At 33.0% G+C, this 18834-nt stretch overlaps 1 protein-coding gene across 1 annotated transcript; it reads left to right on the forward strand.

Annotated features, from left to right (window-relative positions):
- The first annotated feature begins 1816 nt into the window (after positions 1 to 1816).
- Positions 1817 to 17889, forward strand: LOC138307862 (uncharacterized). The gene is made up of 3 exons (XM_069248779.1): positions 1817 to 2039; positions 2969 to 3562; positions 15088 to 17889. Exons 2-3 carry the CDS (start codon positions 3508 to 3510, stop codon positions 16854 to 16856), a joined length of 1824 nt encoding a protein of 607 aa, XP_069104880.1. The 5' UTR covers positions 1817 to 2039; positions 2969 to 3507; the 3' UTR covers positions 16857 to 17889.
- The last annotated feature ends 945 nt before the right edge of the window (positions 17890 to 18834 follow it).

Raw genomic sequence — 18834 nt, forward strand, 5'->3', positions numbered from 1 at the left:
GAACAGTGCATTTGAATTGTCATATTGACCGAGATGTTAATATCAGTACACATGCATTCTTAATTATATAATTGGGAATATATGACTCTTTCATATGTACATATGTAGGATAGAACATTCCATAGAGGGTACAGAAAAATAAATCAAAGAACCGAGGCTTGCCGAGGTTTCTGACCCAAAATTCTGTACCCGAGGGTGGAATAGTTCTATCCTACATAATTTACATATGAAAGAGTTATTTTCTCACAATGCTTGTCGAGTTACTTGCACGAAAGGTGAGGCAGCCATTTTGTTACAAAATCTTAACTTCTTAAATAATTGATCGATTTTAAAAATAAGAACGCCATTCGAAAGAGCTCATCAAAGTTTGGTTTATATTAATATATATATAAACAAGAAATCTTAGGTAAAACGGTTTGAAATGCAAATTAAACAAATGAAATGGTAAATAAATCCGGCAAATCAATCAAAATAGAAGAAAAATGACGTCAACTTTGGCTGATATGACGTTATCTGATTGTTCGGCAATTGTGACGTCACAGCTATGTAAGATAGATTTATGTTACATAGCTGTCATTCATGGGACAACTCTATCTTACATGGCTAGCTATGTGAGAAGTGTGTATCCTATGCATTGTCATATGAATTCATTAATATCCGTACATGTTACGTTTTTGAATAACAAGCTTTTAAATAACAGCATGGATACTTAGGAATTAATGACTTCAAATTTTATTTCCCCATGAATCCACGAACACACAATATGGATTTCGATCGTGATGTAGTAATTGTTTTCCTTTTTAATGAAAGTTTCAGTGTGTAATAAATTAAACCATTGTTAGAGTTACACCGAAATACCTATTATGTACTGTTGAAACGAATTTATGATATACTAGTATTAAAATGAATTTCAGGTTGATGTCTTCCCGTCTTGGTATTAGACCTTGTCTGAGACAGCGGTGGCCGAATGTCCCGACATCTTGCCGAATAAAATTATTTTTGGAAAAAATATGTCCCGGCATATTACCACAACTCCTAGGGGCCACGATGGCCGAGTGGTTAAGGTGTGACGATATATTACTACTTCGCCTCTAGGTTGCGAGTTCGAATCCCATGTGGGGCAGTTGCCAGATACTGACCGCTGGTCGATTGGTTTCAGGGTACTCCCACTTTCCTCCAACAATAAACCTGGCACTTAAATGAGGCTGGCTGTTAATAGGAACGATAAAGACAAAACCACAACCCCGTCCATCCCTGGGTCGCGAGTTCGAATCCGATACGGAGCAATTGCCTGTTACTTATCTAGGGTGGAGGGGGTAGTGGTTTTAGTTTAAAGTCCAATTAAACGTTGATGTCAGTGGCTAGTGTTTTTCTTTGTGTATTCCGGCTTTCCTCCATTTTCAAAACTTTTCATGTTCTTAAACAAACATCTGTTAATAGGACATTAAACCAATGAAATCAAACCAAATAGACATTGTACACTCCTGTTTATAGATACAACCACTGCTGGCCACCTTAATTCCATCACTTAGGAGCGAAACAGAACAAAAAAAACCATGATAATGCAATTTAATTCTTTATCTTTTCTACTATTCAATCAATGCTGTCATTTATACAAACCTAGCAACACCTGGGATCAAACGATATTAATACATGAAAATTATTAAATATAACATAACTGAACATATGCTTAAGGACATTGGACAATACCATCGAGATGTAAAACTACACTCAGGTAGCTATATATATAGGTCAATAGCAGGTAGGTAATGAGTAAATTTAAACAACGCCGTATTTACACAGCCATGTGATCGAAATAAATTCCATATGTAACAAAACCGATCATATACAGGTAAGTGGATGCTATTGTACTGCTATGCGGGTTGGCTGTGGAAGTGGTTCCAATGGCTCATATATATATATACACTAGTTACCGCTCACTGCTTCAGCAGCTGAGTTAGACAGCCGTAGGCGGAAACACTATGCACTCACATAGGCACTATACGGAGATATCGGATGGATTGTCACCAAGCCGGCCGGTACGTTTAAACATGTGGTTATTATGATTTTTTGCTAAAATTATTTTATACTTATTCTATGCAGTATGCATATGAACATATGCAATGTATGAATGTTAAATGAAGCGATTTGATTTTTTTTGGCAATTTACTTATTATGTATTGTTTTATAAAAATTACTTTTGCTAAAAATGCAAATACTAAGCTGAAATCTTAATATTTTACTTGAAGCATATGAAAACAATGTTTGGTTTGTTTTAACTTATTGTTTTATAAAATCATTGAGAATGAGAATATGCTATTTCACAAAGTGGTATTTAATAAAGTAATGGATAGATAACGATTCTACAGAAGAAGAAGGATTTAAAGAATCTTTTCGTTCAGTTGGCAGTACACGAAAAACGAAAAAAAAAAAGAAAAAACTTAAATCCTTTATTTATATTTCGCGAAAGCAAATCGCTGCAAAGTCTCTGCTTATTGAAGCAGTTCTCGTATTTTTTAATATTCCCTATAACAATGTTAGTTTATTGTTCTGATATAATTGAATACAGTAATCGTAGAAATAGAAGTCGATGTATTGTAGTCATACTTTGGTAGATAGGCATTTCAGTTAGATACTGTCCTAATTTTGTTTTCATGCCCTGACTTCTCACTTTACCTTGTAAGATTCACCTTTAACAAAGAGTCAGAGCACGAATATACCGCAGTCTCCCAAAACACGCAAGTCGTTCATGCAGGCAACACACTGTACACATGACAGGTCGTCGCTAAATTACCATGGCCGTTGATAGGACGTAAATAGAGCAAACCAACTACCCATCCATCCTCAAACCACTCCCCTTTCGTTGCCTTTAATAATACTTCCGCTACCATTTATTCAGCTGGGTTCTTTCATTATTCTGCCACGTTTAACCTTTATATAATATGAATTTCTTTGCTTTCTACCACAGATAATGACCTGATTCACACGTGAGTGGATATGACCTCGATCACCATGACGATACGCGAGAGGAAACATAGAGCAAAGAAGTGAAGAGTAATTTTGGTGAAAGGTGTATCACGAAAGACGTTAGGTGAAACGTTATAATATATAACTAACGGGGAAAACCCAGAACACGGAATTTCACGAAAGTTCAGAAACATGGAACCTCGTAGACAGGTATATGAAAGATCCGCGGAAAATACCAAAGAATATTTGAATGACGATGAAGGATGATATATGATGAGTATCAATAAGGCAATGTATTATTGAACAGACAAAGTTTTCAGACAAACGTTGAGACAAAGTCAACCAATGCTGATATCAAGAAATGGATATATAAATGAGCGATGCAAAGTGTATCAAACGTGTATCAAACGAGCAAAGACGTGTTTCATTGTTACAGAGAACACATCGTTGATGTTGAACTTCCGTCGGGAGACTTCAGTTTATTGATAAGAATGTTGCATTTGATGTGATCCTTTGTTCTGTCGGCATTGTTGGAAGATTATGGAGATGGTTATAAGGGAATTTCTTCTGATAACGTACCTCCAAATTTCTATTGGTAAGTATGACTATTGAATGTCAAGCACCATACCTCCATATTTCTATTGGTAAGTATGACTATTGAATTTCAGACATCATACCTCCATATTTCTATTGGTAAGTATGACTATTGAATGTAAAACATCACACCTCCATATTTCTATTGGTAAGTATAATAAAGATGATCATTGAAACCCAAATAATACACCCGTTGCTTTTCAAATAAACTGTAATAACCTCTATTTGTCCGAACTACTCTGCCTTTCTCTCGTGTTTTATATACAAGTAGTACTTCTCAGAATCTGGATAAAAAGACAATTAAACGACAAGACAATTAGGATCATAACAGCTGCCATAAAATCAAAGTGAATGGCGAATTTTCCTCCTGAACGACATAATTGTTCTGTGAATGACATAATTATTCTGTTGCACTTAAAACCGTCTTACATTTGACCATGAGTTGAGCGACTAATCATGTGAGAAAGGTGATTGGTTCTGTCCATAGATTGACTTAGCATTGTTCTAGAATGGTTACGTCAGGTATTAGCATATTATGACCGAATAGTGACATCTGGTGTACTCCTCGTTGCTTTTGCACTAGGTTGATAGGTTAGACCAAAGATCTCGACACGACGGACATATATTATGTATTATTACAGCACCTCCTATAAACAAAGCCCGCATTTGACATACAATTGTACGTGACTATCCGTCCTCAGTGATATAAGCTGTTAATGGAGCATAAAGCAATTAGAACAAAGTTTCAAAAACTAGGTTAAATAACTACACAATAGATAAAACAAACGTAATTTTCGCCTTGAGTATTTTCCTCTAAATTATCTTAGGTTTTATAGCAGTTTCAATGTGCCCTTTTTAACGTAATTATTTTCCGTGCGTAATTACGCACTTTATAGACATAGCTGTTCGAGTAAGCTGTAATTGCCGATCTACTTGAAATGAAAGTTGTTGTTTTTCAGTCTTCTACCATTCATTCAATAATTCGGTAATAGTTGTAATTATGGCAGACGAATCATATATTAGCCCAAATATCAGGTCTGGTTTTAATTACTAGGAATCAACCTTTATTGCGTGCGGTTATGTTTTACCTGTTTTCGCTGGCAATATGAAAACGCGAAAATATCGCCGCGATATTGTTTTAAATACATATAAAATAGCATCATAGGAGTGTAGGTCGCGAAATGAAATTGTCGTGAATAAGTTGTTGGGAAGAAAGGTGCAGAATAAAGTCACTTTTGAAATAAGCTGATTTGCAGTAGATTTTTACTTGTATGTAACTATTGTCGGGGTTCAACTATTTACAGAATTTAAAAAAAGACAATATCTTAAAACTTTTTCAAGGTAATAAACAGAGAATGGGTCAAGATATACAATAACTTTGGATAAAACGAAATCACAATTATGGATTAGTTGTATTGGTTCACTTAATAAAATCGCGTCAATTATCGATTAAAGAAAAAATAAAACCAAGCAAAAAATGAAAATATATTTTTTAAATTAAAAAAAAAAGAAATTTCGAAATGTACAGAAATTATTTTGATTACAAACTTTATTATCAATTAATTGAAATTGATTTTTACTTTAACGTTTTTGCTATACCGGAGACTCCAGCTTTCCTCCGACATCTAAACCTGGCATGTCCTTAAATTATCATGATTGTCATTAGGGCGTTAAATTAAAACCAAATCTAATTAGTACTCTAGACCTGCTTTATATTAGTGTTTTTTGTTTTGTTTTCCTAATACATACTGTGAAAAAAATCTATATAGGATGGCTTAGCAGAATAGTTTCTAACTACAGTGTACATTGTTATGAATATTTACAACACTCGTATTGTAATGTTTTGCTATCACTAAAGTACACACTAGAAACTATTTTATTTGATAATGGTCTCTTTATGCAAATACTCAAAATTTCAATATTTTTAGGAAAATCAAAGAAAACAATAGTTATTGAACAAAATGTGTAAAAAAAACAACCCGACCCAAACAATGTGGTACCGGAACGATATAACAATAAAACAAACTGAATCAAATGTGTGATCAAAATCTCTACAATAGTATGACGTCACACTTATTTTTCCTTTCATCACTGATTCTGCCCTGATTGTCGTCATCCAGTTGTGTGATTATGTTTGTAAACCTTCTTAGCCTTTATTTCAATATCTTTCAAACGCTTAAAGCGGTATACATTGTAGCACTAAACAAACATCCGGCTGACACTGACTGACGTTATCAGGCACAGGTTAGTATAATAAAAGTTTACTTCAAACAAACAAGAGTTCCTAAAGACATGTTTCATTTATTGTCAGGGGCACAAAAAAGGCGCTGGTCTATTGCTCACCTTGAGACTTTTTGAAAAGGGTATTGACAAAATTGTTTTATTATAGATTCTGGGGTTAACATATTTTAAAAGTTTCTTAGAAATTCTAGTCACAATTAGTAATGTATTAACTTGTTGAATTGAAATAACGTGCTAGTGGTTTATTACTAGTAGTGTATTGTCAGACAAAGTTTAGAATTTGTATGTAACACAAATAAAATCCAAACATTGAAACTATAACACATTTATGTAACATAAATGACAGGACATGTCAAACATAGAAACTGTATATATTTGTTTATAACATCAATGACAGAAAATGTCAAACATTAAAATTCTAGACACTTTTATGTAAAACATCAATGACAAAAAAAGAGCAAACATAAAAACTGTATATATTTGTATGTAACATCAATGACAGGAAATATCAAACATTGAAGCTTTAGATACTTGTATGTAACATCAATGACTAAAAAGCCAAACTTTGAAACTATAGATATTTGTTTATAACATCAATGGCAAGAAAGGCCAAACATTGGAATAAACGCATTTAGGTTTTAATTTATTTAAACGATATTGTTACACAAACATTTTTTATGGTGAGGTTTTACACCACCGCCATGTTTATCTGACGTATAAGTACACACAGGTGAAAAAAATTACGAGCTATTAAGTTTTACGTCTTATTAACAGTTAAGTCATTAAGGGAACAACAGGTTTGAGGACCTAGAGAAAAACATGTGTACCCGAGGGAAAACCTGCGTTCAGTATCTATTACGCGTAGGCGCAACCCAGATATTGCGGGTCAGAAACAATATGTTGAAAAGCCTTAATCACTTTTAACCGCTTAGAACACCAACTGAATGATGTAATAGTTTCATGTTTATTATGTGATTGTTTGTGGCTACCAATAATTAACATCAGGATTTCCACCTCTGTGATTAACTGTTACCTAACTGCCACGCTTCATTTAAATCGATTAGTAACGTGACGAACCACTTCATGCTCTTTTGAAATACAAATTGATTTTTTTTCAAATTAAAAATTAAAAAAAAATCTATGCGAGTAGCGAAACACACAATCAGAAATTTATTTAGTGTCTGTCTTGTTATAGATATACCAGAGGAATCCTTCCGCAAAAATTGTTATCATATAACAATATAACAGCTGATGATAACAATGTAATTGTATCACAAAGCTTTGTAACATTGTGTTTCTAGAAGTTATCGTATAACACAGCATATCGTATTATATCAAATTGTGTCATAAAGGATATGATGTATTTAAAATATAGAGTAAATTGATCTTGATCGGTTTTCAAAGTGCAATTCATATCCTTCAATATCGATACATTCATGACATGATCGCATGCATAATTAATTGGACGCTATAATGTAAAAATACAGTTTCTGGAGCGTAATGATATAGGCAGGTCAATCAATAACTTAGGGTATTGTTGATGCAGTGGATGGAGATTTTATATAAAATGTTTTGTTAATAGGCGTTATAAGAATGCAGAATGAATTGTGAAGCAATGATCACGGAGTAAAATTGTGGTCTATATCACACTGTTATTATTGTGATATGTAGACTATATTGTTTCCCTGGTGATATGTAGATTATAGTGGTATTATGGTGATATGTAGATCAAATTTTTGTTATGGTGATATGGAGATAAAACTTTTAGTATGGTGATATGTAGATCAAATTTTTGTTATGGTGATATTTAGATCAAAGTGTTGTTATGGTGATATATAGATAAAAGTGTTACAATGGTGATATGTAGATCAAAGTGCTGTTATGGTGATATGTAGATCATTGTGTTACTATGGTGAAATGTAAATCAAAAAGTTGCTATGGTGATATTTCGATCATATTTTTTCCCTGGTGATATATAAATCATAGTGTTGCTATGGTGATATGTAGATCATTGTGTTACTATGGTGATATGTAGATCATTGTGTTACTATGGTGATATGTAGATCATTGTGTTACTATGGTGATATGTAGATCATTGTGTTACTATGGTGATATATAGATCATAGTGTTGCTATGGTGTTATGTAGATCATTGTGTTACTATGGTGATATGTAGATCATAGCGTTGCTATGGTGATATGCAGATTATTGTGCTATAGTGATATGTAGATCATTGTGTTACTATGGTGATATATACGTCATAGTGTTGCTATGGTGATATGTAGATCATTGTGTTACTATGGTGATATATAGATCATAGTGTTGCTATGGTGATATGTAGATCATTGTGTAACTATGGTGTGTTACTATGGTGATATATAGATCATAGTGTTGCTATGGTGATATATAAATCAAAGCGTTACTATGATGATATGTAGATCATTGTGTTACTATGGTGATGATATAGATCAAAGTGTTAATATCGTGATTACAAGTTTATAACGAACAGGGAACTTTATCGTAATAAAATTTATTGATTGTTGAATTATTGGTAACTCAATTGACACATATGATATTGGCAATAATAATATATAATTGCGGAATGAATTAATAATATGCGAATACATTTGAATAATTGTATTATAGTATCAGACCCTAATCGTCAGTCGTATGATAAAAGTCATTCAGGTATGGATGTTACACATGATATATTAAGAATCGAGTTACTCTCTGTAAAGCATGTATATTTTCAAACTGTAATGCCAAATGACGATTGGTGTGATTTTACTTCACTTTGCTTAATAAGTATGTAGCATGTTTTAATTGTACATAGTAATACGGCCGCCTTCGAGCTTCACACTAGGGGGTTCCCTTAGCTCATTCGGTAAAGCGGCGGAGCCGTTAGTAAGGATTTGAGTCCGGCTGGCGGCACATTGCTCTCGTCATGTTACATGTGTGATCTAAGCTAAGAGATTGCCAAAACACAATGCTGAATATAATTGTGACAGCTAAACTTACATGTATAGTGTTATCTTACTGAAACATACTGTCAAAGACTCCGAGCAACACGCACAGACCGTTCACGATATACTGTCACGGGCGAAAGTGTTTCATTTCAAACTGTTTTATTGTCTGAAGTTATGGGTGAAAGTGTTTCACTTCAAACTGTTTTATTGTCTGATGTTATGGGGTGAAAGTGTTGTTTGACCTGAACCATAATTGCTTAAAATGCGTTTTAGACAAAATGTACCATTTTGCAAACTATTTAGTATTTTTGGTTAGAGGATATAACTTAGAACCTTCCCAAATGCGGTGCACGCTCAGCTCAAGGTCAAAATTATGGTGGTATTAAAGAAAGTGGAATCATTAGGAAAATATTTGATAATGTCCTCAAAAGTAATTATTTCAGTTAATCAGTGGGGATTAGAAATAATTGATAATTGTGCTATCATATTGCACTTCATTTACATTCGTGATCAATACCAGATTCTATAATGAAGATAATCAATATTTTGATGATTTCGTCATAGAGAGATTTCTAGCTTATAGTGAATGTAAAAACAAAGATATACTAAATCCGTTCCTTGACACACATTATATATTTTTCAACGTTGTAGTCATTTTTTTACACTATTTCATGTTGTTAAATGATAACCAATTTTAATTAATAATTAATTTTCTAAGAAAGTAAAACCAATATTTAAATATAAGTGAAAGTACAGTATTTATCATGACTATCATTCTTTCGATAGATTAGCACAGAACACAGAAGTTGAATTAAATGAGAAAAATATCAAGCTTTAACGTTTTTGTTAACAGACAGAAATATGTTTTTCCCTTTCTCTTATTTTAATTGTTTGGAATATGTTTTTTACACTTGGTCTACAACTGTTGTTGTGCTATACATTTTTGTATGGAAATCTATACATTATATTGGTAATTTTTTGTTTATCACTACGGTTCCTTTTTACCCGGAAAGGTTAGTGGCCTACATAAACAATAGATACCGGAGACAATTAGGTAGTGTCAACTGAAACAATACACAGACCATTAACTCCAAAGGTAAGCCATAATGAATAGACGTGATAAAACATCTCATAATATTTGCATGAACTTTATAATACACTAAAAGCCTGTATTGTCATTTTACAGGGAAGTATACGTGTACCTAGAGTATATATAATTTAAACATGACGTTTCGGTGACTACAACTTTATTACAGTAATAAGTACACACTAGACAACGGCTTGGTTTAAGCATGATGGAATTTGAACAGAAATGTCACATTATTAAACAATATTAATGACAACAAATTGTGAAGTAGTAAACATAATGGCTATTAGCACGAAAAGATACCAGAATTACGATAAAACGTTGAATAATGCACAGAAAGTTATATCGTTGACCAGTTATATATAAATCAATAGCTGTAAACCGACTAACAATAGCACAACCAAACACAGTTGTTTAAGCAGAGGCAACAAAATGCACCCAAAGGATCATATTAGAATTAAAGAACAGTAGCTTAAACTATTTAAAGGTTAATGTATTGATAAAATTAATCAAATTAACTTGACCTACTTCAACATTACGAGTGGTTTGTCCAACTAAAGTCATCCTTGATGCTCTAGGTGTTTCGATCACTTACAATCTCTACACCCCTGGACTATCTCATAGTAAAACTGGAGGTAACAGAACAGATAAGGTAATTTAGTCCTTTGATGTACGTCAAAAGAGCCGTATAACGGTACACTGTGGCTGACTGTGGCTTTGAATTTGGGCGTCGCTCTCTCTGTAGTCTTTAAAAGAAATCTGAACAGCCCGGTGATTGGTTCAGCGTTTTTCCTCTGAGGTGCCTTTAGTTTTACTATTAGATAGTCAAGGGTGTAGATATCGTAAGTGATCAGAACCCCTGGAATATCGAGGATAACTAGAGAAGGCCAAAATTCAACATTAGCACAGCTTGACGTACGTGTCCATACCGTTCATCGTTGTACTTTCCATTTCTAATATAAAACGCAATGTTGCAAAGTGATGATGTTTAATTAGTTAGATAATTTCCACTCTGTAAAACTTACTGTAGTGTATCCGAACTCGTAATGGTATAGGCAAGTTCTGTATGTGTATGACATAGTTAACAAAATTAATAATTTGCGAACAATTTATTTCGCTGAGAAATAGACGTCGCGAAAAACCAATTGCCATGAAAATGTTTCAAACACAGGTGCTAGGACCATATATATTTGATGGTGTTCTAAGTTATATTGAGAGAGGACCATTAACCAAAATAATTGGATTGGGTTTTTTTTGGGGGGGAAGCCTAGTTACAATGATTTTCTACATGGGGTCGAATGTGTATTAGTATGCGAAGGTGTAATTTAGTATGCGAGGCATATATGAATTCGAAAGCTCCGCTTCGAGTATCAACCGTGATTAATAAATCACTTGTGTCTCTTCTTTGCTTCATGCAACATTCTTATAGATATTGCGTTTCGGTGACAAAACATGCAGTATCTAAAAACGCAATATAGATGATTACTATCCTCATTTAGTTATAAAAAGGTATTGAAGAAAAAACAGGCGATTTTCAAACACAAAACAGCATATGGACACGGTACGGGACATTGAATATGAAATTACAGTTTGTTGGAACAGCCGTATGATAGACAGAATCTAGGGATCAACGAAATCACTTCGTTATAAACAAAGTTCGTTATATACAAAATACAAACATCTTATAGGAACCTTGACAGGGAAAACAAAATACTTTGTTATAATAATTAATTCGTTATAATCATTAATACGTTATAATAATTAATTCGTTATAATCATTAATACGTTATAATAATTAATTCGTTATAATCATGAAACCGTTATAATCATGAAATCGTTATAAATATGAATTCGTTATAATTATGATTTCGTTATAATCATCAATTAGTTATAGTGATGAATTCGTTATAATTATGTTTTCTGTACACCGATGAGAAGCACATATTGATAATGTATGTGCGTTTCGTCATAGAAATGAAATAAATAACATGAAAATTCATAATTCATGCATGTCTTTAGTAGATTCTAATTGTTAATATTTTCAAGAGCTGCAATGAATATTTAAAGAAAAAAATATGTTTATTGATCATCCTTTTCCTTTCAAATCCCCGTTTTATCCTCTCCTCATTCTCACCGTCAATATCATTCAAAAAAACTATTCATCCTCATCAATCATAATATGTAAAAAAAGGAAAAAAAGAAAACGCGTATTTGCGTAATCCTTCATATATCATGTAACAATCTGACGAAATGGTGAGTATTATTCCAATAAAAGTCTACAATTTTGATTCAAACGTCAAATGAAAAACAATCACATTATTTAATATTCTAGTATTAATCATGTTCAGTATTCTGATCTCATTGTATAGTTTACGTATGCATATTTATTAGTTATTTCAACTACCACTTATTTTTTAGTATTACCTTTAATTGTTTTGCAACAAACCTGCGATTGGAAAATTTTTACAATGTTGATAAAACACAATTAACTACACAATTAATCAATAAGCTTATTAACAATACACGGTAACAGGATGACAAAAGACATTTGATTGACAATGTAATCTAAATGACGAGGAAGTGTCCACACACATGTTGTCAATCTTTATGTTCATAAATAACCCACGTCATTTGTGTGGGATGCGGAAATCAATACAACAGATATATTTCTGCTTGGTTAATGCATGTTTGAAATAATATCCATGGCTTTGAAACAATCAAGAATAACTTTGTATATATTATACATCGAAATATATTGGTATTTAGTCCATAAACATGATGAAAGTCTTCATTCTTTAGTACTGTATAACTATCAACCCACACTTAATGTACCATAAGTTTATTACTAATAACACAAGGAACGCTGAATCACGCGTATCGCTGATTTTTTGCAATTTTATTACTATCGACATACGTTGAGATGAATTTTCCGCAACTTTATCACTATTAACATACGTAACGATTAATATTCCACAATTTTATCACTATAAACATACGTAACGATTAATATTCCACAATTATATCACTATCAACAAACGTAACGATTAATATTCCGCAATTTTATCACTATTAACATACGTAACGATTAATATTCCACAATTTTATCACTATTAACATACGTAACGATTAATATTCCGCAATTTTATCACTATAAACATACGTAACGATGAATATTCCACAATTTTATCACTATTAACATACGTAACGATTAATATTCCGCAATTTTATCACTATTAACATACGTAACGATTAATATTCCACAATTTTATCACTATTAACATACGTAACGATTAATATTCCGCAATTTTATCACTATTAACATACGTAACGATTAATATTCCACAATTTTATCACTATTAACATACGTAACGATTAATATTCCACAATTTTATCACTATTAACATACGTAACGATTAATATTCCACAATTTTATCACTATTAACATACGTAACGATTAATATTCCGCAATTTTATTCACTATTAACATACGTAACGATTAATATTCCGCAATTTTATCATATTAACATACTAACGATAATATTCCCAATTTTATCACTATTAACATACGTAACGATTAATATTCCCAATTTTATCACTATAACATACGTAACGATTAATATTCCGCAATTTTATCACTATTAACATACGTAACGATTAATATTCCACAATTTTATCACTATAACATACGTAACGATTAATATTCCACAATTTTATCACTATAACATACGTAACGATTAATATTCCACAATTTATCACTATAACATACGTAACGATTAATATTCCCAATATAACATAATTCCATTTTATCACGTAACATACGTAACGATTAATATTCCACAATTTTATCACTATAACATACGTAACGATTAATATTCCACAATTTTATCACTATTAACATACGTAACGATTAATATTCCACAATATTATTATCACTCACATAACATACGTAACGATTAATATTCCACAATTTTATCACGATTATTAATTCACTATACGTAACGATTAATATTCCACAATTTATCACTATTAACATACGTAACGATTAATATTCCACAATTTTATCACTATTAACATACGTAACGATAATATTCCCAATTTTATCACTATTAACATACGTAACGATAATATTCCCAATTTCACTATAAACGATTAATATTCCCAATTTTATCACTATTAACATACGTAACAATTAATATTCCGCAATTTTATCACTATGAACATACGTAACGATTAATATTCCACAATTTTATCACTATTAACATACGACAAAGTCTGTTTCAGTGAGATAGGACTATAACTGTGGCGACATTTCCACAATAACAGAGAGACATAATACGAACATACCACATTCTCACACAGTACACATGCAATGATTACAAGAAATGTATTCCATGCACGGGAAGCCGTCAGTGCTGAACAGGGAACGTTTTCAACATACCAACTCAGATATCATTTGATGTTTAGTTAGATTCGACTTCGATGATTAGTATCATTTGGGTGTCGTTCATGAAGAAAAGGACGGTTACTCTTCCGGAATACTTCATGTTCTCTTTCTATATTATTTTTCACAAATCTTCCTCCATTGAAGTGTAAGAGCTCTAAAGATAGAGTGCAATTGACACAATACAAATCATGTATATATAAACATATACTAGTATTTCAATTACAAAAAGTCTGAGAACAAAACAAAACAAAATAATAGAAGCATAAATAAGCGTAACCCCAACACTTTAAAATAAAAATAAAAAATTAATGCTGACACTGCATTTAATCGATATATAAATATTAAAGTGAATTTATTTCGTTACATCGAGAAAAATAATTTTTGGATTTAAAATACAAATAATATCAACTGATTAGTAAATAGTTGCGTTAAATAAAATATATTTTCCATTTAGAATGGTCTATCCAGGCTTATTTATTTAGAGTGCTTAAACATTTAACAATTTTATTGGATATGTTCTATACATTAGGTAATCAACGGCATAAACATTACCATTTCTGAATATTAAGTGTTGTAGAACGTTTACACAACTGTTCAAACATGTAATACTAAAGTTTTTGACAAATGTTAATATGTAGATATTGTTATAGAGAACAATACATTGATGTTAAAGCTTTACAACAATAGAATATGACAGTTGTAATACGCATCACTTTGTTAAACAAATCTGAGTACTAAATTGTGCCTATTGTCTTTCGGTATATTTAATATGTATATTTTTCATTGTAGGGTTCTCGGTAGGTAATACAAAACTTTTGTTTCCACCATCGATCGGGAGTGACAGCAGCCAAATGACGTCAAAGACAAACTTGGTTAATGCCGAAACAAACATTCCAATATCGAATCTGAATAATTTGATAGCAGTAACAAAGTCTACATCTCGAGTACATAAACAGAGGTTAATGATACCAACAGTTGTCAAAATATCAAATAACGAGAGGCTGCTAAACTGGATTTCCGCCCGGACACGAGCGCCATCTACCGGAAAACTCAGAATCAATGACGGCCAGATCAGCCACAGTAAAGGTATCACTGGTTCAGTATTACGTTTACAAAACGGTGGCGCGATTTCTAGCGATGATGCTGGAACCAATGTGTTCATATCAAATGAAAAAAAGGATTGGGATTCAGTTATTGTAGAAGACAACTCTGACAATTTAAATGCAAAAAGTGGAAGGTTTGACGATTTAGACATTACATACCAAAACAATCACAATTCCGAAGTTACAGATAAGAATGTTGATGATTTAGAAAATTTAAATCAAGAAAAGACAATGCTTCTTTCTGAACACATAAGGATCAAACGCGCGACAAATGGCACCGCCGCGGAATCAACTGCCTTTATGGACGATCCTAACAAGGTCGCTATGTTTATCGTTCTACCGCTGATAATATTTGTGTACGGCGGTTGCATATGCATTTACTGTGTTCATAAATGCCAGGATTATGTGGAAAGAGTGGAACCTCTTAAGACCATCAAGCATAAAGTGTTTGGAGTTCCTCCTGAACCACCAGAACCTCATAGCAGGCAATGGATGCAACGAGTTATGAGGCGACCGCGCCCGACAAGTTCGCGGAGTTTACCGGATCCAGCAAGAACTGAACCGAAGGAATTTGACAGGCGGTCAGTTCTCTCAGATGCTGGGATATGCTACTTTAGAGATACTACCAAAGATAGTGCATTTTCTGACATGGATATAGATTCTGGAGTTCATTCCGAGGGGAGTCGTGCAAATGAAAAAGTGATTTATCTGAACGCCGAGTCTCCAGATGTTCATAATATAAATGATTATACAGTGGAATTAAAACATGTTGAGACGACAGAGATAGCGGTTCAGACAGACGACATACAAATCGTGACCATTTCTAGCTCCGACATGGGGGTTAGAACGTGTGAAGCCGGGACTTCAATGTACGAAAAGCCACCACCGAGAAAAACAAAGAAGAAAAATAGTGATGTAGGCTCGCGATATCTCAGTTGGCTGAAGTCAGCTCGTGAATTGCGTGAAGTGCTAAACAAGAACACGGAACCGCGAACTCTACATCAAATGCTTCAAATAGCAACGGAAGAGCAAAAGCGGGAAGAGGCAACTGCGTTTGATTCCGAGGTTCAAAATATCAAGAAAGCAGAAACAAAGAAAGCGCCACCGAAACGACAGACTGGTTCTCCCATTATTTCCGTAGAACCATATCAAAATGATTCCTCGTATACTTCTATTCACAAGAAAAGGGCAAACTTACTTAAGCATCACGGAAGCTTAAGAGGGACTTCCAATGCCGTTACGCCCGTTGAAACGCGGTACACAAGTGCATCAACCTCTTCATCACATGGTACAGACTCGCCGACAGGGGAAGCCCCGCCTCCTTATTATAGACTAGGCGATACTTACATGTCTAAGTATAAAAAGAAATCGAAGGCGGCCAAGGAACCCGAAAAGTCAGGCGAGGCGTCCAAATACGTTGGAATTAACAATAGTGATACCGACTCACTGATGTGACAGAACATGGAATTTGTTTGAATTGTTAAGGGGTCAAGACAATCTACAATTAACAGGGGAAAGAACACAATGCTTTTCCAGCTTTTTCATTCATTGATTTCATTAATTCAAGAACATTTTACATTTACTGGTTCTGTGAATCATTTTGCATATGTGTATTTTATAAGTAAGTGTGCGATTATTTTTACGGCATTAATTAACGACTGGCAATGTTGTGAAATTATATATATAAGCCGCGACAATTTGTACTTATGAAGTATTCAGACGAGCCACTTATAATTATGTAATAGGCAGTGATGAAGATGTAGTATTGATACAGCCTGTGATAGATTAAGTGATACGTTTCCAAGTTTTTTCCATTCAATTCACAATGGGCCCATCATTCTGATGTATCTCGGTCGACTCCGTCAGTACTGGCAAAGCAAAGTGAAATGAAGTATCAAAATGTGTGTCCATGCAAACATATTATTGTGATATATTGAATTTGTAGCGATAAAATTTCATTTAAATTATTGACTTATTTGTCCCATGTAAGGGACGACACCTTTGTTTACTACTAAAGAACAAGTATGTTTATGTACTTTTATTTACTTCCCCTTGGGGCAGTTATTATTTGTTATTTTATTTGTTATCGTGAGGAATCTCATTTTATTTAGTAAAAAATAAACGAGAGTATGTTCTCAGAATATCAGGAAATGCAAGAGCAAATTAACTCTTATAAATTAAACAATGGATTTATTAAACAGACTTTTCTCTTTAAAAACACATTTTAAATGAGGTTTCGTTTTTTCGGTTTGTCCTATTTTTTAAATGATAACGAGTAGAATTTTATTATTGTCAAATAAATTGGTTATATCTATATTGGTGTTTGCTTTCCGTTTTCAAATCTGTAAATATTTTGCTTGTAACGAGCATTTTTCAACAGCTTAAAATTGACTTAATAAAGCCTTAAATGCAAAGATAGTGTTTGTAACGTCGCTTCTGGTTGGGTGATATGACGGCGTAGTAAAAAAAAAAAAAAAAAAAAAAAAAAGTAGTCCCTCATTATTGTGGCTGTTTCAAAGTATAGTTTTGCGATTGACTATTCAACACATAATTAACGGCATGTAAGATGTTTTCTGTGGATATAAAATTGACGTTGTTCATAAATGTATGCCATACTATAGTATTCAGGATATAGGATTCAGGATCCCCTGTAGCCGACAAACACCATATTAGGCCATGGGCTAGGAGGGTCCCACATGCACCCCCCCCCCAAACCTTCGAACTAATATTTTTCTGAACCCTTTTGACCCATTGATCACAAATCCAAATGTTAACATTGCATAAGTTGGGATTAACTTCCGGTTATGACGTCATCAAGATGGCCGCCATCTCGAATTTCACTAAAAATTGAAAAATAGTCATAACATTAACATTTTTTAACCGAAGTAGACAAATGAGGTATCAAAATGACCACAATAGAACAGCAAATACATATCAGGACAAAAAAAATCCAATATATGTAGTGATTTCTACGCAGGAAATGAAAAAATCGGATTTAAAGCTCAAAAATGGTGATTTTTCAGCAAATTTTTCATATTTTGTTTGACGCAGCAAAAATGTTTCCCAACAACAATCTATTATTTCTATTAAGTTTTTTGACCACTTATCAATCAGTGTAAACAACAACAACAAGAAAAACCAATGTTAACATCGTATAAATTCCGGTTATGACATCATCAAGATGGCCACCATCTCAAATTTCACTGAAAAAATGAAAAATAGTCATATCATTGACATTTTTCAAATGAAGAAGACAAATGGGGTATCAAAATGACCACAATAGAACAACAAATACATGTCAGGACCAAATAATTCAATATATGTAGTGATTTGAACGCAGGAAATGAAAAAAAAATTAAGCTCAAAAATGGTAATTTTTCAGCATTTTTTCATATTTGGCTTGACGCAGCAAAATTGTTTCCCAACAACAAAT

This window comes from Argopecten irradians, chromosome 14, assembly GCF_041381155.1.
Source record: "Argopecten irradians isolate NY chromosome 14, Ai_NY, whole genome shotgun sequence".
Taxonomy (NCBI): Eukaryota; Metazoa; Mollusca; class Bivalvia; order Pectinida; family Pectinidae; genus Argopecten; species Argopecten irradians.